Source organism: Rhincodon typus, chromosome 14 (assembly GCF_021869965.1).
Source record: "Rhincodon typus isolate 14 chromosome 14, sRhiTyp1.1, whole genome shotgun sequence".
Lineage (NCBI taxonomy): Eukaryota > Metazoa > Chordata > Chondrichthyes > Orectolobiformes > Rhincodontidae > Rhincodon > Rhincodon typus.
Window position 1 is genome coordinate 37,784,499 of NC_063345.1, and position 24,129 is coordinate 37,808,627.

At 42.2% G+C, this 24,129-nt stretch overlaps 1 protein-coding gene across 2 annotated transcripts; it reads right to left on the reverse strand.

Annotated features, from left to right (window-relative positions):
• Positions 1–11,332: 11,332 nt before the first annotated feature.
• On the reverse strand, positions 11,333–17,327 carry LOC109935556 (rho-related GTP-binding protein RhoG-like). 2 transcript variants are annotated; one of them, XM_020534197.2, is made up of 2 exons: positions 17,226–17,327; positions 11,333–14,184 (listed from the first exon to the last, which is right to left on the reverse strand). In XM_020534197.2, the coding sequence occupies exon 2, from the start codon at positions 14,151–14,153 to the stop codon at positions 13,578–13,580; it is 576 nt and encodes a 191-aa protein (XP_020389786.2). In that variant the 5' UTR covers positions 14,154–14,184; positions 17,226–17,327; the 3' UTR covers positions 11,333–13,577. The 2 variants fall into 2 exon arrangements, with proteins under 2 accessions (XP_020389786.2, XP_048461006.1); XM_048605049.1 differs by having other exon boundaries at positions 17,143–17,232.
• Between the last annotated feature and the right edge of the window lie 6,802 nt (positions 17,328–24,129).

Here is a 24,129-nt window from a genome sequence, read left to right on the forward strand (position 1 = left end):
GTGCCACCCACCACCACCACAGCATCCTCTCATGCAATTGCAGAAAGTATAAAACTTGACCCTTTTCCACTTCTCTCCTCACAGTCCAAAGTCCCAAACATACATTTTAAAACAGTAATTTACTTGAACCTCTTCAGTCTATTCTACTGCATCCAGTGCCCACAATGAAGTCACTTCTATATTGGAGAGATCAAATGCAAACTGGGTGACTACTTTGTGGAACACCACTGCTCAGTCTGCAAGCATGATCCTTACCTTCCAGGCACTTGCTGTATCAATGCATCATCCTGCTGTCATGATTACATTTCTGTCCTGGATTTGCTGCAGTGTTCTAATGCAAACTGGGGCTGTATTTCGTGGTTTTGCTTTCAGTCAGAGCTCATCTTTATTCTGTTATTAACAGTAAGTCTGGATCTAAGTCCTATTTTCTCCACAACTGTTACTTCTTCAACTGTCTTTTGTTCTACAGCACCTTTGATCTCCAATCTGCTTTAATCTTTCCTTGAACTGCCCTCTGTCCACTTGACCCTCTGCCTTTTTCAATCACATAAAACATGACATTATCATCTCTCTTCAGTTACGAATCAGTATTGTATTGGACTCAAAACGTTAACTCTGCTTTCCTTTCCACAGATATTCCCAGAGTTGATAGCTTTCTCTAGCTCTTTCTGTTTTTATGTCAGCTAATGTACCATGTAAAGCATTTCAGAATTTGGTTTTCTCTGTCCCTAGGAGTTACAGAGGAAGGTGCCCAAAAATAATCTCTAATCTAATGAAAAAGATACCAGCTTTCAAGAGACCAGCACAACCAATAAGGAAAAAGAGCCTTCACTTGCTTCCTGAAACTGCTGAACCCTCCAATAAAGGCAACTGGACTGTTCAACGGTAGAAGCCAATAAAACTGCTGAATACAGCACTCAACCTTTCACTCCAGATGAACCATACTTCAGCTGCCTTCCATGATATCTAAAGAACTGAACTGAATTTCAAATTTATCAGCAATTTTATCCTTACCTGCAAATAATCATTGTAAATATTTCATTAATAATCTTATTATTTCAATTAACCATTTTTATTTGCTTATGGGATATGGACATTGCCGACAAGACCAGAATATTTCCTTCTTATTCAAATGAAACAGGACCTCTAACAGCAGGTGGGAATGGTGATGAAGGGCACTGAGCAGTTTTCTGGGGCTTCCACTAACAGGTGGCGACAGTGAAGGAGAATTGGAACAATTGAATGGAATCTTGGTAAAAATAGTGTCTCCTTAGTGTGGACAGGGCTGATGGAAGAGAGTCATGGAATCATTTAACATGGAATTAGACCCTTTGACCCAAACAGTCCACGCTGACCATAATCACAAACTAACTAGTCCCGCCTGTCTGCTCCTGGCCCATTACCTTCCAAAACTTTCCTATTCGTGTACTTATCCAAATGTCTTTTAAATGTTGTAACTGTACCCCCATCCACAGTTCATTTCACATACAAACTACCTTCTATGTAAAAAAAAGTCCCTCATGTCTTTTTTAAATCTCTTCTCATCATCTTAAAAATATGCCCCAAGTCATGAAATCCCCCAGAGACAATTACCAGCAACTTTATCTATACCTCTCATTATTTTATAAACATCTATAAGGTCACCTCTCAACCTCCCGCGCTCCAGTGAAAAAGATCCCAGCCTATCCAGCCTTTCTTTGTAACTCAAACCTTCCATACCTAGCAACATCCTAGTAAATCTTTTCTAAACCCACTCCAACTTAATAATATCCTTGCTATATAAAAACCAAAAGAACTGCGGATGCTGTAAATCAGGAACAAAAACTAAGTTGCTGGAAAAGCTCAGCAGGTCTGGCAGCACCTGTGGAGGAGAAAACAGAGTTAACGTTTCGGGTCCGGTGACCCTTCCTCAGAACTCGAAACGTTAACTCTGTTTTCTCCAACACAGATGCTGCCAGACCTGCTGAGCTTTTCTAGCAAATTTTTAAAAATATCCTTGCTATATCTGGTTGATCAGAAGTGGACACAGTGCTCCAGAAGAGGTCTCAGCAACATTCTGTACAACCGCAAAATGACTTCCCAACTCCTATACTCAAAGGACTGAGCAAAGAGGATTCTGGGTGATCTAAGATGGAGGACAGGAAAAGAATTGTGGCTGTAAGAGCTGCTCATTTCTTGAGGTATTTTCAGTGTTGGAGTTGACTTCCTGGAATTCTAGGAGCAATAATTACTGTTTTATAAGCTATTGCATTGTTTTGGAACTTTGTGGGAAAAAAGGATTAAAACAACAGCACTTTAAAAAGGAGAGAGACAAAGATAGTGACCACATGGGCAGTGATTCAAATGGAGAAAGAAACCTACACTGCTGCCTGACCAAGCAGTAACCTACACAGCTGCTGCCTGGTTTCAAGTATCTCTGGACATTGGAGTTTGTTCTAAGAAAAATAAACAAACAGCTGAAATTCACAGCTGACCGTGTATGTGCAAGCTCATAGGAAGGGAGCAGCTAAGTAGCTTTTTAAAGTATAACCTTACTGTTTTACTTTTGCATGTCTACAATAGTGAGCAGAGTGTTTTTTTTTATTATATGTTGTTATTGAAGTCTGTCTCTTGATTAAACTTTAAAAATATAAAAACATAGGTACTAAGATTGCCTGGAACATCGTTTTTACAGCAGTAAGACCCTGCTGTTTCCTGTGTCTATAGATTGCTAAAGTGTAAAGATGCCCTTTAGTAGAGTGATGTGCTCTTCCTGTTGGATGTGGGAGTTTAGGGACAGTTTCCATGTTACTGTTGTTAAGTTTGCAGAAAGTGCATTTGGTCGTGAATCCTATCAGATCGCATGGATTGGTTGGAGTGGCAGTTAGAGACAATGAGAAATTTACAGGAGCTATGGGCTGTGATAGATGGCGGTTACAGGAAGGGAGATATACTGAGGATACAGTCAGGTAGATGGGTGACCTCTAGGACAGGATAGGCAGGTAGTGTAGGAGTCTCCAGTGGCTATCCCCATTTCAAACAGGTACGCTGTTTTGGAAAGTGTAGGGGGTGATGGACTCTCAGGGGAATGTAGCACTGACAGCCAGGTTTCTGGTGCTGAGACTGGCTCTAATATACTGAAGGGTACTTCAGGTTCCAAGCGATCGATTGTGATAGGGGACTCTCTAATCAGAGGTATGGACAGACAACTCTGTGACTGACAGTGAGACAACAGAATCCCTGGAGCCAGGATCAAAGATACCTTGGGGAGGATGCAGATTATTCTCAAATGGGGAGAGGGACTAGCAGGAGGTCATAGTACACATTGGAACTAATGACATAAGAAGAGGAAAGGACAAGATTATGAGGAGATAATATAGGAAGTTAGGCAGGAATTTAAAAAGTGGGTCCTTGAGGATAGTAATATCTGAATTATTCTCAGTGCCACGAGCAAGTGAGGGTAGGAATAGGAGGATAGAGCATATGAACGCGTGGCTGAGGAGCTGGTGCAGGGGAGAAGGTTTCACATTTTTGGATCATTGGAATATTTTTTGGGGTAGAAGTGACCTGTATAAGAAGGATGGATTTCACCTGAATTGAAAGGGGACTAATAGACTGGCAGGGAGATTTTCTAGAGCTGTTCGGGAGGATTTAAACTAGTAAAGCGATGGGTGAGGGAATCCAGGGAGATAATGAGGAAAGAGACCAGTCTGAGACTAGTACAGTTGGGAAATAGAGTAAGTAAAACTGATAGGGCAGGCAGGAACAAAGTAGAGAATGAGGTAAGACTGATAAATTAAACTGCATTTATTTCAATGCAAGAGGCCTAAGAGGTAAAGCAGATGAACTCAGGGCATGGTTAGGATCATGGGATAGGGATATCATAGCAATTACAAAGATGTGGCTCAGGGATGGACAGGACTGGCAGCTTAATGTTCCAGGGTGTAGATGCTACAGGAAGGATTAAAAGGGGTGCAAGAGAGGAGACGGAGTGGCGTTTTTGATGAGGGATAACATTACGGCTGTATTTAGGCAGGATATTCCTGGGAATACATCCAGGGAAGTTATGAGTGGAACTGAGAAATCAGAAAGGGATGATCACCTTATTAGGATTATGTTATAGATCCCCCCAATAATCAGCGGGAACTTTAGAAACAAATTTGTAAGGAGTTCTCAGTTACCTGTAAGAATAATAGGGTGATTATGGTAGGGAAGTTGAACTTTCCAAACATAGACTGGGACTGCCATAGTGTTAAGAGCTTGGATGGAGAGGAATTTGTTAAATATGTACAAGAAAATTTTCTGATTCTGTATGTGGATTTACCTACTAGAGAAGGTGCAAAACTTGACCTACTCTTGGGAAATAAGGCAGGGCAGGTGACTGAGGTGTCAGTGGGGGAGCACTTTGGGCCAGTGACCACAATTCTATTAGTTTTAAAATAGTGATGAAAAAGAATAGACTGGATCTAAAAGCTAAAGATCTAAATTGGAGGAAGGCCAATTTTGACGGTATTAGGCAAGAACTTTCAAAAGTTGATTGGGAGTGGATGTTCGCAGGTAAAGGGATGGCTGGAAAATGGGAAGCCTTCAAAAATGAGATAACAAGAGTCCAGAGACAGTATGTTCCTGTTAGGACAAAGGGCAAGGCTGGTAGGCGTAGGAAATGCTGGATGACTGGAGAAATTAAGGTTTTGGTTAAGAACAAGATGGAAGCATATGTCAGGTATAGACAGCAGAAATTGAGTGATTCCCTAGAAGAGTATAAAGGCAGTAGGAGTAATCAGGAGGGAAATCAGGATGGCAGCAGTGGGACATGAGATAGCTTTGGCAAATAGGGTTAAGTAGAATCCAAGAGGATTCTACAAATACATTAAGGTCAAAAGGGTAACTAGGGAGAGAATAGGGCCCCTTAAAGATCAGCAAGGCTGCCTGTGTGTGGAACCACATGAGATGAAGGAGATACTAAATGAATATGTTGCATCTGTGCCTACTGTGGAGAAGGATATGGAAGATATGGAATGTGAGGAAATAAATAGCTACCTCTTGAAAAATGTCCATGTCACAGAGGTGGAGGTGCTGGATGTCTTGAAATGCGTAAAGGCGGATAAATCCCTGGGATCTGATAAGGGTACCCTAGACCCCTGTGGGAAGCTAGGGAAGTGATTGCTGGGCCCCTTACTAGGATATTTGTATCATCGATAGCCACAGGTGAGGTGCCAGAAGACTGGATGTTGTCTAACACGGTGCCACTATTTAAAAAGAGGTGATAAGGAAAAGCCAGGGAACTATAGACCGGTAAGCCGGACATCAGTGGTGGGAAAGTTGTTGGAGGGGATCCTGAGGGACAGGATTTACATGTATTTGGAAAGACAAGGACTGATTAGGAATAGTAAACATGTTTTTCTGCGAGGAAAACCATGTCTCATGAACTTAATTGAGATTTTTGAAGAAGTAACAAAGAGGATTGATGAGGGCAAAGTGGTGAACGTGATCTATATGAACTTCAGTAAGGCATTTGACAAAGTTCCTCAAGCTAGACTGGTTGGTAAGGTTAGATCACACGGAATTGTGGAAGAACCAGCTATCTGGATACAGAACTAGCTCAAAGGTAGAAGACAGAGGGTGGTGGTGAAAGAAACAAAAACAGAAGTTGCTGGAAAAGCTCAACAGGTCTGGCAGCATCTGAAGAAAAATCAGAGTTAACGTTTCGGGTCCAGTGAACCTTCCTCAGATGGTGCTCAGTGTTGCTTTTCAGACGGAAGGTCTGTGACCAGCGATGTGCCACAAGGAACGGGGCTGGGTCCACTGCTTCTTGTCATTTACAAATATGATTTGGATGTGAACTTAGGAGGTAATGGTTAGTAAACTTGCAGATGACACCAAAGTAGGAGGTGTAGTAGACAGTGAAAAAGGTACCTCAGAGTACAACAGGATTGTGATCAGATGGGCCAATGGGCCGAGGGCGTTTCCTTTAGATAAATGTGAGGTGCTGCATTTTGGAAAGGCAGATCAGGGCAGGACTTATACACTTAATGGTAAGGTCCTGGGGAGTGTTGTTGAACAAAGAGACCTTGGAGAGCAGGTTCGTAGTTTCTTGAAAGTGGAGTTGCAGGTAGACAGGATAGTGAAGGCGGTGTTTGATATGCTTGCCTTTATTAGTCAGTGCATTGAGTATGGGAGATTATGTTGACTATACTGGACATTGGTTAGGCCACTATTGGAATACAGAGTTCAATTCTGGTCATTCTGGTCTCCCTGCTCTAGGAGGGATGTTGTGAAACATGAAAGGGTTCAGGAAAGATGTTGCCAAGGCTGGAGGGTTTGAGCTATAGGGGGAGGCGTAATAGGCTGGGGCTATTTTCCCTGGAACATTGGAGGCTGAGGGGTGACCTTATAGAGGTTTATAAAATCATGAGGGGCGTGGATAGGGTAAATAGACAAGGACTTTTCCCCAGGGTGGGTGAGACCAAAATAGAGGGCATATGTTTAAGGTGAGCGGGGAAAGATTTAAGAGGGACCTAAGGGACAACATTTTCGCACAGAGGGTGATGCATGTATGGAATGAACTGCCAGAAGTGGTGGAGGATGGTACAATTACAACATTTAAAAGGCAGCTGAATGGGTATATGAAGAGGGATTTGGGCCAAATGGGACTAGATTTATTTGGGATATCTGGTCAGCGTAGACAAGTTGGACCGAAGGGTCTGTTTCTCTGCTGTATATCTCTAGGACTCACGAAGGCAAGTGTGCCAAACGCTTTTTAACCACCCTGCCTATATGTAACGCGAACTTCAAAGAATTATGTACCTGAACCCCTAGGTCCCTCTGTTCTCCAACACTACCCAAGGCCCTACCATTACTTGTACAATCTCCATCATTGTTTGTTGTACCAAATGCAATACCTCACATTTATCCAGATGGAATTCCATCTGCTATTTTTCAGCACATTGATCCATTTGTTCAAGATCCCTTTGTAACCTTAGAAAACCTTCTTCATTGTGTACTGTGCCACCAATTTTGATGTCATCTGTAAACTTACTAACCATGCCTTCTACATTCCCATCCAAAATCATTTATATAAGTGACAAAAGCAGACCCAGAATTGATCCTTGCAGAAGACTGCTGGTGACAAGCCTCCAGTCTGAAAAGCGATCCTCCACCACCACGCTGTCTTCTGCCATTAAGCCAATTATGTATTCAATTGCAACAAAAACAGAAGTTGCTGAAAAAGCTCAGCAGGTCTGGCAGTATCTGGGAAGAAAAAAACAGTTAACATTTCAGGTCCAATGACTGTGGTCCTTTTGTTTTTTTTTTAAAAACATAGGACTGGAGTCAGGCCCTCAAGCCTGTTCCACCAACGAGGTCATGGCTGATCTGTGGCCTAACTCTATATACCCACCTTTGGCCTACATCTCATAATACCTTAGCTTAAACTCTCATTTGAAAATAGCAGATCCAATTGTTTCCAGATTTGATTCTAGATAAGGTTTGCAAGAACTTCAAGATACCTTAGATGATCCCACAATGCAACATAAGGTTAAAAAAGGTCAAATTTTCCTCAGTGTATAACATTAACCATTTGACAGCTAATCACAATATATGCCATCTTCCTCAAAAACAGCCACATCATGTGATCCTGGAGTAGCTCAAACTATGAACTTAGACGATAGCAAGAACTGCAGGTGCTGGAGGAACACAGCAGGTCAGGCAGCATCAGATGAGCAGGGAAGTCGACGTTTCAGGTCAGAACCCTTCACGAGGACTGGGGAGGTGGAAAGAAGCTCAAATAAAGAGGGAGGGGGTTGTAGCTGAGGCAAGGTAGATGGGGTGGTGATAGGTGGATGCAGGGGATTGTGGAGATTATTCAATGTGAGAAGTGAGAAGGAGGACGGACAGGATGTGGGCAGTGTGATGAACATAGGTGGGGAGTTCCTGCACTGGGGGGGGGGGGGGGGGGGGGGGGGCAGCAGGGAAAGAGAAGGGAAGAAATGGAGTCAAGGTGAGCAGGCAGAGGCAGAGACAGTGGGTCAACTGGGACAGTCAGTTTTGAGAATTTTGAGTACGAGATAGAAATGGGCAGCGCAGGGTTGGAGGCTGTGGATAGGAGGTCTCCTCTCCATGCTCCAACATCTTATCTTACTACAGTCAGCCCTACCCCAGCTCACAGCCTTCCTTTCCCAGTTCTGCAAAGGACCTGTATTGTATTTTATTCTACGCAAGATCCACACCCTCAATAAATGGTTTTTCTTCACCCTAAGTTCACCAAATTCGCTCATAGTTACCTCGAAGCACAGACTCCCTTCAACAACCCGAGACCCCCTTCAACAACCCTAGACCCCAATCCCCATCCCCAACTTTCTCCTGATTCCGTCAAATGCCATAAACCACACGGTTGCCTTGGCCACTGACGCTGCCAACAGCGCAGCTTCCGCTAACAATACAGCCTCCAACAGCGCTGCTTCTGCTGACGCCACTGACCAAATCACTACTTGCGCCCATACGACTGATCCCATACACACCCCCACAAACCTCCCCCTCACCAAAGATGAACAGTCAGTCTTTTCCAGGAGGACTCCCCTTCATTCCCCTACGCCCACACATCAACAAATTCTGTATACGCCTCTAAGTTGAACTCTTTTCCACCACCTCCGTGCCTATTTCTTGGAACAGGAATCCAACAAACCTCATTTCACCACCCAGCCCTGCACCCCCCACACCACCTGCTGACCTCCTACCCTCCCTCAAAATGATTTTGTCTCCAAATACCATCGCAACATCAATTGCCTTCATCTCTCCATCCCTCTCCCCAGTGGAACACACAGCCCTCTGCTCCAATCCCAACTTCATCTTAGACCTGCTGATAAGGTGGAGTGGGGCAAGGTGGTAGTATGGTGTACTGGCCTCCGTGATATGTCAGATGCCTAATCTCCCACACCTCCTCCTACCGTCTCCTTAATTATGACCCCATCCCTGATCACCAAACCATCATCTCCCAGACCATAAATAACCTCATCACATCAGGAGACCTCCCATCCATAGCCTCCAACCTGATCGTTCCCCAACCCCACATTTCTATCTCCTACCCAAAATCCACAAACCTGACTGCCCCGGTTGACTCATTGGCTCTGCCTGCTCCTGCCCCATTGAACTCATCTCCGCATACTTCAACTCTGTTTCTTCCCCTCCTGGTCCAGGAACTCCCCACCTAAGTTTAGAACACTACCCACTCCCTCCACCTCCACCAAGACTTTCAATTGCCCAGCCCTCAACACCTCATCTTCACCATGGATATTCAGTCTGTCTACACTGGTATCCCCCACCAGCCAACACCACCAAGGGCAGCCTAAAAGCCCTCCGCTTCTTCCATTCCCGCAGACCCAACCAGTCTCCCTCCACCGACAACTGCTTGATGCTGGTCTTCATCCTCAACAACTTTTCCTTTAACTCCTCCCACTTCCTACAAACCAAAAGGAATGGCTATGGGCACCCGTATGGGTCCGAACTATGCCTGCCTCTGCATAGGATATGTGGAATAGTCCCTCTTCCGCAGTTAAACTGGCACCATCCCTTGCCTCTTCCTCCGCTACATCAATTCTGTATCGGTGCTGCCTTGTGCTCCCACGAGGAGCTCAAACAGTTGATCTACTTCAACACCTTTCATCACAATCTCAAATTCAACTTGACCATCTCAGACACCTCCCTCCCCTTCCTGAGCCTCATCGTCTCTATCTCTGGCAACTGACTCAGCACCAACATCTATTTCAGACCCACCAACTCCCATACCTACCTTGACTACACGTCCTCTCACCCACCCTCTTGCAAAAATGCAATCCCTTACCTCCCAATTCCTCCACATCTGGTCCCTCGATGAAGCGTTCCACTCCCAGACATCTTCCTACTTCAAGGACCGTACCTTTCCCTCTCCCGTGATTCATAATGCCGTCAACTGCACCTCCTGCCCTCAAAACCCCTCCCCCATCCCTCCAACACCAACAATAGTCCCCCTGGTTCTCATATCACCCCAGCCCAACCTCTGAATCCAGCGCATCATCCTCCACCACTTGCAATCAGACCCCACCACCACAGATTTTCCCCTCCCCACTCCTATCTACTTTCTGTAGGAACCACTCACTCCCCACCACCCTTCCTTGCAACTGCAGGAAGTGCTACACCCGCCATCTCACTTCTGTCCAAGGCCCCAAACAATCATTCCGTATCCAAACAGGGATTCACCTGTATGTCTTGTAACCTGACTTACTGCATACATTGGAGAGGCCAAGCGCAAACTCAGTGACCGATTTACAGACCATCTGCACTTTGTACACTCCAAACACCACTACCTTCCCGTTGCTAGCCATTTCAACGCCCCTGCCCATCCTTTGGTGACATGTCCATCCTGGGCCTCCTCCAATATCACAATGAGGCCACACTAAAATTGAAGTAACAATACCTTTTATTCCCTCAGGTGCTTACAGCGCCATGGCCTCAACATAGAATTCACTAGCTTCAAAATCTCCCCAACCCTCCCTCTCATCCCTGCCTCCTTGGCCTGAGGCAATCTGCCCCAACCTTGCTATTGAAGGATCACCACCCCACCTACTTTACTCCAGTCCCATCCCCCCCTTTTTTTTTTTTCTGAGCTCCCTTCCCCATTCTCTAATCCTGATGAAGGGTTCCGACCAAAACAGCAACTTTCCTGTTCCTCCAGCTCCACGCTGTATCGACTATAAACTCAGATGAAATTTGCAGGTAGTCTACAAGTTACCCACACCATTAAACTGGAAGCTTCAGCATTGCTCTGTGATTGGAGCAAAACATTAGAAATATGATGACTATTTCACATTAAGTTATATGAATGGACTGCAACTTAACAAAATATCAAATACAGGTCTAGCTTGTGGTTTCTTTGCTGGGAATAAAAGATCCAAGTAAGAACAATTGTAGGCAATTGCTATGCAATCTTTTGCATACAGCCAGGAGAACAATGTCTTACTATTGCAGTGTATCCATTTCACAAGTGCAGTTAAATGTCTGAGTAAGACTGAAACAACAAAATGATTCCTGTGACCACATTTGACAGAAGTTTAGTCATGAATTCAAAAGTAGCTGAATTACAATTGAGGAACATAAGCACAACAATTGCTTTTTGCTGACCTACATTTAAGTACCCGCATTCTCAGCAAAATAAACCAGCATCCACTGTTAAAATGGCATCAATTCACAATTATTGGATTAAAACCTCCCATAACATTTCTATATATGTGCTGTTATAAATATTTTTATTCTTGTAACTTTGAAAATTAGCCACTGTCCCATTTGCCCCACAGTTCAGGAAGTTGACACTTCAATTATAAACAATTGAGACGTAATTTTATTTCAGCAGTACAATTTTTTATGAATCGTTTCAAAGTATTGCAGTCCTAATTTAACATTGTTTATTTAAAACATAATTCAGGTTTCTAGTGCACAGTTTTAGCACTGACCATGGTTACAGTGTGGTGAAAAATATGATAAATGACAAGACAAAAAGTGATGCTTCAGTCTTCAGTTTCACTTTTAAAAACTGCAGCATTTTCCTCCACGACAGCTTAACAGCCACCACTTTACCAATTGCAATAGCTGGTAGGTACAAACTGGATTACAAATGAGATATTGAAATTAAATTTAGATAGAACACTTACTGAAAAGGCCTATTTGTTACTAACAAATTGATTAGTGTAGTATGTAGAACATGCAAATTTTGCTTTTATAGAGATGAGAAACTGTTCCAAATATAACTGTCTGCACTGAAAAGTTGAATATTTTAAAAAATGCCTTAGGAGAAACAAGGTCTCTTACTGATAATTAGCTCAATGCTCCAAGCCTCCTCCCAAACAAGAAAGGCCATCAACTGGTTATCAGACACCAATCACTTGTACCCAGTCCAGGTTGGCTAACTGCTGGCTTTTTTCTTTGCAGTGCATTCTCCCACAAAGCTACTGTCAATAGCTCACGTGCTTATCCAGAGAAGAAAAGTTCTTCTTCAAAACTGTTCGATGTTAATATCGAAGTCCTCTCCCTTTGGGAATTACTGAGTTTAACTATCAAAAAAAAAAGCACTAGATCAAGATGTAAAAGATTTCATGGTTCAAAATTGTGGGAAGTTTTTAAAAAGGTAAAAGCAAGTACACATTTATCCATGTTTGAGGTGGAATTGAAATACGTAATTGGGAAAAGCCCAAAATACGAGTGGTTGGGCCCTCTGTGAAACAGCAGCATCAAGGTTCATTTTAAATGGTCCTGTCAAAAATCATTTAATATAGTTGTGCACAGATCTGCACCTACTCCATGAAAATAAAATCTTAATTGAAGAGACTTATTTGAAATAGACATATGATGCAAACAATTCAGACCTTGATCCATAACAGTTCAAACAGCTTAGCTGTTATGGAGTGGCAAATGTCAGTTTGTTTTTGCTTAACTTCCCTTTGTCCTATGTCAGTACCATCAGCAATTTACTTACACACTTGCAAACAAGTCTAAACAGAACAAAGTGACCCCTGAATCCGTACCTTGTCAGACCTTGCAGCTGTGCAATTTAAGATTATGACTGGCATTCAATGATGGATATGTTGCCAGAGAATATGTTCAAACATGTGGAACCCATTTTAGTGATTGCAGCTATAAACTCAAAACTCTCAAAAAAATTGTCACCAAGTGAACAAAATACTTGACTAATACAAAAAAAAACAAACCTGGTTTACAGCAAAACCCAGTGAACTTTACCACAGCTTTTCTATGTACCAATGTATATGGGGCTATTGAGGATTCAATTACGTAAGTAAACAATTTCATAAATACACTACAGGAGAGCCATCTGAGATCTTCAGACAATTTAAATTTGACAATTTTTAAATGAACACTGTCACTTTTAGGTTATTGTGCAAAATAGCTATTTTGCTAGAACTATATTGACAGTCTCAATACATATGGCACTAGCAGGACTTGCATTTTATTATTTGATATGGATTAAAACTAACATATACTAGTTCAGGATTTTAAATAGAAATCATTTGCCGTGCCAATTTATCCTCTCGCAGAGCTAATGGGTGAAATCTCAACTGCGTTCTGTTACCCAATGATTAAATATCTGTAAAAGCAAATATTAACTTGAAACCTGAGTAGTGGAAGAAAAGCAGTCGCCATTTGTTAAACAAAACACTGAGCAGAATGTGTAAATGTTTGTTAATAGCAAAGCAGCCAAATCATGGCCTCCAAAATCACCAAAAGCCAATTGTGGGAAACAAAGCACAAGGAAGATCCTTACAAGAAAAGGGGATCCTTAAAGTGGCTTCTAAAAGGCAAGCTTTCAGACCAGCTCAGAGATTGCAAGCTAGAGTCCAGTGCCATTATTCAGATTAATCTCATTGAGGGTCTGCATTTCTGTAAAAACACCCAGCAAATAAAGCAGCATTTTGACAGTTTCCAGTTTCAGTCATACAAACTTATTTGTGCAAGATTCTTGCGTTACACCACAATGCATTCTGAAGCACAGCTGATGCATTGGCTTTGAAGTATGCTTCCAATCTATGTGCAACCAAGATATTCACACCTTCAGGTTACAAGAGTACACAATTTTTACTTTTCTTCTTCTTATGAGGGTAGAGGACTGCTCTCACAGCCTCCACAAATACTTCCCGGATCCCATCCTGATTGAGTGCTGAACATTCCAGATACTTAACAGCTCTGATCTGTTTGGCTAAGGTCACTCCCTGGTGCATCGTTGTTGGAGAGAGGCTTTGCTCCTTGAGCTTTTTAACGGTTTCAGAATCATTCCTTAAATCCTTCTTCGTACCAACCAAAAGTATAGGAACATTTGGACAATGGTGCAAAACCTCTGGTTGCCACTTATGACGGACATTGGCATAGGAGGAAGGGCTAGCAACGGAAAAACAGATAATGAAAACATTACTTTGTGGATAGGATAGCGTGCGGAGACGATCATACTCTTCCTGCCCTGCAGTATCCCAAAGGTTCAGGCTTACAGTTCGTCCATCCACTGTCATCTGTGCACTGTAGTTGTCAAACACAGTGGGGACATATTCTCCAGGAAACGCATTTGTTGTGTAACTAATGAGAAGGCAGGTCTTTCCAACTGCACCATCGCCCACAACCACACATTTTATAGTCTGCATTATTCATATGGCTCGAAGGTCAAGCTTCACACTGTCAATAAAAAAAATGACATTAAGACAAAACATTTCAGTGTCTAGTCACCTCACTACAGTGTACAACCAACCAACTCTGGAGGAGTAGTAAGGAATTATGTATCAGAGCTGCAGGTCACTAAACCTGCCAGAACATGCAACCTTTAATAACGTGAGAATATTGAAATGTTTCCACAGAATCACAAAGTAGAAATATGTTGCTATTGGATACATCAGAAACTCTCCTTTCTTGTTCTGATATTTAAGTCATTTAGATTCTATTCCACTATTTGAGAGGGAGCAGAAAATTCTTACAGTTCCTACGCAACATTCCTCCCTCAATTATGATCACCAGAAAGATTCATCTTTCATTTCCTACTATTTTAAAGAACTTAAATGTTTGCAAAGGACCGCTATTCTTATCCACCTAACAGTCACTGCAAAGTAATTAGTTGCGTACAAAATAGAAAAGTTTTGAGTCACGTACTATTTTGGAAGTCTTGCATTTAGGTAGTATCTATTGGTAACTCCTTTCCCTCAAACAATAAATACATAAATTTCCTCTGTTCTGTTACAGTGTAAAGAGAGGTACAGAACAGAAACAGGCCCTTTAGTCCAACTTGTCCATGTCAAACAAATATTCTAAATAAATCCAGTCCCATTTGGCCCATATCCCATGAAACCCTTCCTATTCATGTACCCATCCAGATGCCTTTGGCAGCTCATTCCATATATGTACCACCCTCTGCTTGTAAAAGTTGCCCCTTAGATCCCTTTTAAATCTTTCCCCTCTCACGTTAAACCTATGCCCTCTAGTCTTGGACTCTCCCACCCCAGGGAAAACTTCTACAAGGTCACCCCTCAGGCTCCAATGCTCCAGGGAAAATAGCCCCAGCCTATTCAGCATCTCCCAACAACTCAAACCCTCCAGCCCTGGCAACATCCTTCCTATAGCAGGGAGACCAGACTTGAACACAGTATTCCAAAAGTGGCCTAACCAATGTCCTCGACAGCTGCAATATGACCTCCCAACTCCTATACTCGATGCATTGACCAAGAAAGGTAAGCGTACCAAATGCTTTCTTCACTATCCTGTCTGTCTATCTGTGACTCCACTTTCAAGGAACTGTGAACCTGCACTCCAAGGTCTCTTATCAGCAATACTCCCCAGGACCTTACCATTAATTATATAAATCATGCCCCAATTTGCCTTTCCAAAATGCAGCACCTCACATTTATCTAAAATGAAACTCCATCTGCCACCCCTCAGCCCATCTGATCAAGATCCTGTTGTACTGTGAGGAAAACTTTTTTGCTGTCCACTACACCTCTAAATTCAGTGTCATCTGCAAACTTACTAACCATACCTACGTTCACAACCAAATCATCCATATAAATTAAGAAAAGCAGTGGACCGAGCACCGATCCTTGTGGCACACCACTGGTCACAGGGCTCCAGTCTGAAAAGCGACCCTCCACCACCACCCTTCAAGCCAGTTCTGTATCCAAATGGCTAATTCTCCCTGCATTCCATGTGATCTAACCTTGCTAACCAGTACACCATGATGAACCTTGTTGAACACCTTACTGAAGTCCACATAGATCACATCCACCACTCTGCCCTCATCAATCCTGAGTATTTTCTTGAAAGTAGCAGTAACAATCAAGTTAGTGAGAAAATTTCCCTTGCACAAAGCCATGTTGACTATCCCTAATCAGTCCTTGCCTTTCCAAATACATGTAATCTTGTCCCTCAAGATTCCCTCCAACAACTTGCCCACCACCAATGTCAGGGTCATCGGTCTATTGTTCCCTGGCTTTTCTGATGCATTTCTTGTATCTTAAAATAGGATGAGATCATTCAAGTTGACAATATGTTTCTGTTGGAAAAAAATGAAATTAGGCTCTCTCGAACTGGTCTACTCCACCACTTAACATAGTTTAATAGAATTTGCATGTTCCTCGCTTCAAATACCTGAAAATACTCTAGGGGCATCAATATGCACAATATTAGCAAAATCTTTCAAAACTTTATTATAAATAGGTAATGATAACTGAAGCTCAAAAATCATTTGAGGGCAAGGACTCTGCTCCACATGTGCAGAAACTAAAAGGGACACCTTTCATTCGCTCCATAGCCTCTTTCCCCTCCCCATACACTTCTTCAAACCCCAGGCAGCTCTTACACCTCCCACTCTCTTCTCCTTCCCCCTTCATTGCCACCTCATCCATCCTTCCATTATCTCTTCCTTGTATCCTCGGGAGTAGGCTTTGCTCGATCCCCCACTTATCCCTCCTCCTTTTGCCCTGGCTCAACTACCAACTCACCTCCCATTCTCCACATCTGCCCTCCTTCATTTTTCTTCTACTACCTCCTTCACTTCCTCAGCTGCCTCTTTCTCAAATCGCACATCCACTTCACACCTCCATCACGCCACATCCCTCCCTCCCTTCCTCACTATCCATCCCTCCCATGCACTTCCCCTGCCCAAACCCCTTCCATTCCCCTCATTGCTTGCCCCCAGCCCCCTCACATTGGGGAAAAAGGGAACACAGGACAGGGCGGCGGAGGTGGAAAGGCAAGGCAGCGGAGGGGGGCGCCCAGGGGAAAGTAGCACTTTCCCCTCCCATTCCCCCAACCCCCCCCCCCCTTTACCCCTCAGTCCCCCATTCTTTAAAACTAACTCCCAAACCACCTTCCCCTCCCTCCGACTCCTTCCCTCCCATCGTCTCTCTATCTCCCAACCCCTCCCTTTACGTCCCTTCTCTCCCTCCCCCACCGACTCCCTACACTTGCCTTTTCTTTCCCGTCCACTAGCCTCCCCCTTCAACCCACCATTTCCAACTCCTCATACTTTTCTTTCACTTCAAACTTTCGACTTCAATACACCTAGCCCGTTCCCGGAAACGACGCATTCTCATTGTCTTCGTTCCAAACGTGACTAAATGTAACATGGCCAAAGCCTCACGAACTAACCTTCAGTAAATGAATATGCTCAAGTTTATTGACGACGAGACCCCCCCCGGCCTCTAAAAGACCCAACTCCAACCGCCACTTACCTCAACCTTCCCTGACCATGGGTCATCCGGGTCCTGTGCGCAATGCCCTCTGGGGAATGTAGTGTGGCCCGGGCCGTTGCTGACTTGCGCAATAAAATGGCGGTTATGACCCGCGGAGGCGGGTGTCGCGCATGTGCAGAGAGTGCAGGTGGTGTCTTCTTCTTGGAGAAAGAATGAGTTGGAGTTTGTGGCTGTTTCCGTCTATTCGCCGTGATAACAAGTTCAGAGAGATGGCTGATCAGAAGTGCAAAGGTTGAATTTAAACAACCAAGTGGACTTTGATGGAGCATTAATTAAATTGATTCCTGAAAGGAGGTGGTTGCTGTGGAATAAATAAGAATGATATCTTAGATTAACTCGCTAGAGCTCACGGTGAGAAGCCCATCTTGAAATTTTCTAAAATCGACAGACCCCAATTTTTGGGAAAATTCAGCCCTCAGCTTTTAGAAAATGTGTTTCTTATTACTTTATGCATTAAACTGTATTGTTTAGATCAACAGAATTTGGTTTAACAATTTCAGTTTAAATTACTCCACCCTTTTTTTAATCCAGTCTCTAACTTGTCCAGGTTGAAACAAGTCAGTTATGCATTTTTTAAAAATCCTGTGAAGACTGTCTGGCTCTTGAGACTTATCATAAAGAATGCACAAATGTGTCAAATTTGCACTCTTTCTTGATTCTGCGCAAAATTGGCTATGTGGAAAACTGTGGGATATGACTCAATAAAAATATGTGTGTGCATTTCAACACAATAATTTCAAGTATTTAAGAAACCTACCTTGCGTACTTAATGATTCTGAGGCATTTGGAAGCAGATGTTGTGTTTGTTTGTACTTGTAAAATTGAGAAACACACCCTATGTAATTGTATAACAAAAAATAATCAAACATGATCTCTTAGAGATACATGTCACCTGCCTTCCTTTAATCACTGTTTTTCTTCAAATTACAACATTCCAGGGAAGTGCTAATTAGCTCTGCTCATGCCCATAGTAGTCTTAACATTAGACTATCAATTCAAAGTTTAAGTTTATATTTTTACTGTTTCTTTCTGTTTATTTTTATGGTGACATTCACTCATTCTGCTACATCACCACCTTAACAATGACAATCCATAACAGTTTTTGGACTGAGAAGTGTAAGCAGTATTTGAGATGACTGTGCACAATATCAATAATGATAGGTTGTAAAATAAAAAGATGGTGTGTTACATTTGGTTTACACAAGTGGATTTGACCCATCTACTGATTTTATAACTGTTAGAAGTGAATGAATCGACGGATGCAGTGTTAATTACATTTATGGTAAATGATCACTGGGTGAAGGCAGTGCCTTTAGACATAATTGTATCTGTTGTCTCACTCTTTAAACATCCCAATGATGGAGATTTAAACCAGTCACTAAAATGGTTCGGGAATTATGTTTGCAAAGTGTGTGCACTTGTTGTTTTACCACTTCCTTTGCCAGACATTGAGATATGTCTTAACAATTTTTATTAATTCAAGATTATGTGCATCATTGGCTAAGTTAACATCTATTACCCGTTCTTAATTGCCTTTGAGAAAATGGTGGTGAACTGCTTTCTTGAATTTTTGCAGTCCTTAATGTGTAGATACACAATGAAATTCTGCTTGGAAGGCCGTGCCAGGACATTTACCCAGTGAAGGAATAGTGATATAGTTCCAAGACAAAATGGAGTGTGACTTGGAGGAAGTCTTGCAGGTGATGGTGTTTCCATGCATCTGCTGGCCTTGTCTTTCTAGGTGGTAGAGATAGTGGGTTTGGGGGGTATTGCTTAAGGATCATGGGTATATTGCTGATTTTTCCAACTGAATTTTGTAACTGAACTAACTGGGGAAATCTTAAGGCAGAAATTTTCCCCTTGTTGCTTGTGAGTGCGAACTTCTTAGTTGAGTGGCCCTGTCACTAGACTTTGAGAAATGTCCGCTGATCAGAGAGCCCAGAATCTCACTGTCATGCATCTTTATCAGCGAGCACCTATTGAGGCATGTCACAATCATCCTTCTTCTCTCAGGACACAGCTTACTCAGTGTCTTTCAACAACTGCACTACTTTGGAGCATTAGGTTGTGTAATGCACGGTAAATGATAACAATGTGGGATACCCTAGAAGATGCATATTTAAGGATTTCTGTGATCTGTCGATACATTTAAACATCATAAGGCCAAAAACCTTGCAGTAATGAAACAGCAATTGTAAGTTTGAGAAAGGGTCACTGGACCCGAAACGTTAACTCTGATTTTTCTTCACAGATCCTGTCAGACCTGCTGACCTTTTCCAGCAATTTCTGTTTTTGTTTCTGATTTACAGCATCTGCAGTTCTTTCAGTTTTGTTTTAGTAAGTCTTCTGTACTTGCGTTTTGTATTGTGTACAGGGTGTTACGACATCTATAGAGATCAATAACTTTTGAAACCAGGGGATATCCTAAACAACAGAAATAACCAAAGAATAAACTTTAACATCTTAACACTCTCGCTATAGCAAATAAACTAAAATCAACAATCATACATTGCTTAATAGACCACTAATACATCAAATTCTCATTTCCTCATCAAATGAAATAAATAGTACTTTTTCCATAACCAACTAATGCAAACTAAATATCTTTCAATGCATTGCACTGTGCTCAACATTCCTGCAGCAGATGTTAAGCTTTATTAGAAGAAGTCCAATGTCATTCCCAGCAGTCCAGCAGGTTCACTTCTCCCAACCATGCTTGGTCAAAACTTTGAGTGTCCATTCAAAAATAATTTCACTCAGCTTGAGTCTTCCAAAATCAACCTAACTAGCAAGACCTGCCTCGACCACTCTTTGTCCTGTCTGCTGTTTTTTTAAAATTTTTGAACAGAAAACAAGCCCTTAGCAGCATCTTTCTTAGAGTCATACAGCATGGAAACAGACCCTTTGGTCCAACCAGTCTATGCCGTCCATAATCCCAAACTAAACTAGTCCCACCTGCCTGTGCTTGGCCCATATCCCTCTAAATATCTTTTAAACATTGTAAATGTACCTGTATCCACCACTTCCTCTGAAAGTTCATTCAACACACAAACGACACTCTATAAAAAAATTGCTCCTTATGTCTTTTATAAATCTTTCTCCTCTCACCTTAAAAATGTGCTCCCTGGTCTTGAAATCCCCCATCTTAGGGAAAAGACACCTGCCATTCACCTTATATATACCCCTCATGATTTTGTAAATCTCTACAAGGTCACCTCTCAACTTCCTACGCTCCAGTGAAGAAAGTCCCAGCCTATCCAGCCTCTCCTTATAACTCAAACCCTCCATTCCCAGCAACATCCTGGTAAATCTCTTCTGAACCCTCTCCAATTTAATAATAACCTTCCTATAACAGGCGACCAGAACTGGACACAGAATTCTAGAAGAGGCCTCTCCAACGTTCTGTACAACCTCAATGTAACATTCCAACTACTATACTCAAAGGTCTGACCAATGAAGGCAGGAGTGCTAAATACGTTCTTAACCACCATGTCTACCTGTGATGCAAACTTCAAAGAATTATGTGTCTGAACACCTAATTGCTATGTTCCTCTACACAACAGTATATGATTTCTCTCTCCACCCGTGCTTCACAAAATGTTTGTTCCTTTCATAGAATTATAGAATCCTGACAGCGAAGAAAGAGGCCATTTGGCCCATCAAGTATCACTGACCCTCCAAAGACCATCCCACTCAGACCCAGACCCCCACCCTGTCACCATATATACCATGGCTAATCCATCTAACCTGCACATCTTTGGACTGTGGGAGGAACCTGGAGCACCTATTGGAAACTCACACAGACACAGGGAGAATGTGCAAACTCCACCCAGGTCTCTGGCACTTTGAGGCAACAGTGTTAACCATGTACTGCCCCAAATATACAGAATACAATGTTATCATATTTTACTCCACATTTTTGTTTGCTTAACATATGGGCTAATGGTGATTACCATTCGACCAGGTTTTCCTTTTTATTGCTTTTAAATTTTACCATCTGCCATGGTGGGATTTAAACCCAAAGCTCCAGGCCATTACAGGATTACTACATCAGTGACATTACCGTGACTCCATCTCCTCCCCTTACTAGGCATCATTGTGGAAAGATATTGAAACTACTGCTTGGTATTTCAAAATGTTTTAACTTTCCCATGGCCGTTAGATGGGCTGAATGACCTACTTCTGCTCCTATGTCTCATGGTGACCAACTGTATCATTTTTCATGGATTTTTTTATTCATTCACAAGATGTGGGCATTGTGGTTAAGGTCAACGCTTATTGCCCACCTCTAATTGTCCTTGAGAAGATGGCAGTGGGCTGCTTTCCTGAACTGCTGCATACTATATGATGGTACACTCTACAGTGCTATTTGGGAGGAAGTTGCAGGATTTTGTTCCAGAAATACTGATGGAACAGTGTATCTTTCCAAATCAGAGTGCTGAGCGAATAGGAAGAGAACTTGCAGGTGGTGTTCCAATGTATCTGCTGCTGCTGACCTTTGGATGGCAGAATTGTGGGTTTGAAAGGTGCTGTCTAAAGAGCCTTGGTTCATTGTTGCAGTGCATCTTGTAGATGCTACACGTTCCTGCTATTGAGTGTCATGCTTATTTTGAAGGAAGTAATTGTTGCAGGTGTTAGATGTGCTGCCAGTCATGCAGACTACTCTGTCCTGGATGGTGTCACACTGCACTCATCCAAGCAAGTGGAAAGTGTTCCATTATGTTCCTGACTTGTACTTGTAGATGGAGGACAGACACTGGGCAGACAGGAGTTGAGTTACTTGCTGCAGGTTTCCTAATCTTTGATTTGCTGTTATAGCCACTGTATTTAATAGATGCTCCAATTCAGTTTCTTGTCAGTGGTGATCCATTGGATATTGACAATGGGGGATTCAGTGGTGGTTATTATATTGTATGTCAAAGAACAATGATTGAATTCTCTCCTGTTGGAGATGGTCATTACCTAGTGCTTGCGTGGCATGAATTTTATTTGTTATTTATCCACCCAGCTCTGGATGTTGCCCAGGTTTTGTGGCATTTGGATCTGAACTGCTTCAGTATCTGAGGAATCATGAATAATGCTAACTATTGTGAACTTCATTCCCAATGCCAATGAATCAGAATGCACTCCATGTTTAAAAACAAACTTTATACATTTTTAGTTCTGTAATTTATATTGTGCCTTTAACACTGAGGTGCAAACTGCCTAAAATACATCCCACATGGCTAGGTGTGGCTTAATGCATATTTTTGCGTTGTGAGCATCTCTTTCTGTCTCTGTTTATGTCAATGTTTTTTGTGCAATATTTTGATTGATCTTTAAAGCCCATCTGCTTTTGAAAGAGCCAGTGGCCAGTACTTACTTCCTCCAACAATCTGTCAAATAACAAAGTGATATTCTGCTAAAATATCTGATGTTTAACCTGTTCTTCAACCAGACAGTCACGGGGGATAAGCAACTCCCTTTGAGGGTAGTTGCTTGTTTCATTATTTCCATGCTTATTTTGGATCAACTTTGTTCTTTCTGATATGCCTGAATGTAAGACTGAATATCTGAGATACTTTTGAGGACATTTGTAGACATTGCATTCAAACTGGCTCAAACTGCATCGCTGTACATAATACTTATTTTTGGAAATAATTTGATAGACAATGTCTTTTGAAGTATCTTCTTCTGTTTATAAATTCGCCACTATATTTCTTGGCAGAATGGAAGGAAACATTGGGTTGAGTCTCTAATAATGACTGCTGTGAACGCAGCAGACTTGAGTCTCACAAGGAGGACAGCAAGACTAGTTGGTGCCGTTAATGGCATTCTATGTAAGTGTCAATTTTACACATGGGTGTTTCAAGTGGTGGTGGTCACTAGTTTAAAAAAAATAGTTGGAAGATTCTGTCTTGGTGCAGAGGAAGTTTCCCTATTCCTGGACTGAGAGACCCAGGTTCAAGTCCCACCTGCTCCAGAAGTGTGCAATAATATCTCTGAACTGGTTGATTAGTAAAACACATTAAATTAAAAAGAAAACAAGACTAATTGGCGCTGTTAACAGGCACTGTATGTCAATTGGATGCACAAGTATTTTTACCAGTTGTGGTTACTAGTTTAAAAACACCAAGACTAGTTGGACTGCCTTCTTTATGTCGCAGTGGTAGTGTGCGTACTCTTGGACCAAGATGCTGGGGTTCAAGTCCCACCTGCTCCAAAGGTGTATAATCACGTCTCTGAACAGGCTAGTTTGAAAAATAGGTTAAATTAAGAAAAGAACAAGACTACTTGGTGCTGTTAACAGGCATTGTATGTAAATTATCAATTACATACACAGGTGTTTCTACTGGTAGTGGTTGCTACTTTTAAAAAAACTACACTATTCAGAGGGCTCTTTTGTGATGCAGTAGTAGTGTCCCTCCTCCTGGACTGAGATGTCTGGGTTCAGACCCCACCTGCACCAGAGGTGGGTGATAACATCTCTGAAGGGATTGATTATGCAAAGCAGGTTAAATTTTTAAAAAAAGTCTAGTTGGTAGCATTAATGGGCATTGTATGGAAATATTCAATTGTATACTCAAGTGTTTATACTGGTGGTGGTTAATAGTTGATGAAAAAACAAGATTATTTGGACAGTACCCTTGTGGCACTGCACTAGTGTTCTTACCCCTGGACTAGGAGGCCTGAATTCAAGTCCCACCTGCTCCAAAGATGCATAATCATATCTCTGAGCAGGTTGATTAGAAAAATAGATTAATAAAAGGCAAAATTAACAGGCCTATTAATTGCACCAAAGAGTCATTGTATGTAAACAGTCAGTTGGATACACAGATAACAAGGTGTAGAGCTGAATGAACACAGCAGGCCAAGCAGCATCATAGGAGCAGGAAGGCTGACG

What these genes read in the sequence shown, in the direction of transcription:
- LOC109935556 (XM_020534197.2), bottom strand. Translation starts at nt 14,153, where the DNA reads ATGCAGACTATAAAATGTGTGGTTGTGGGCGATGGTGCAGTTGGAAAG.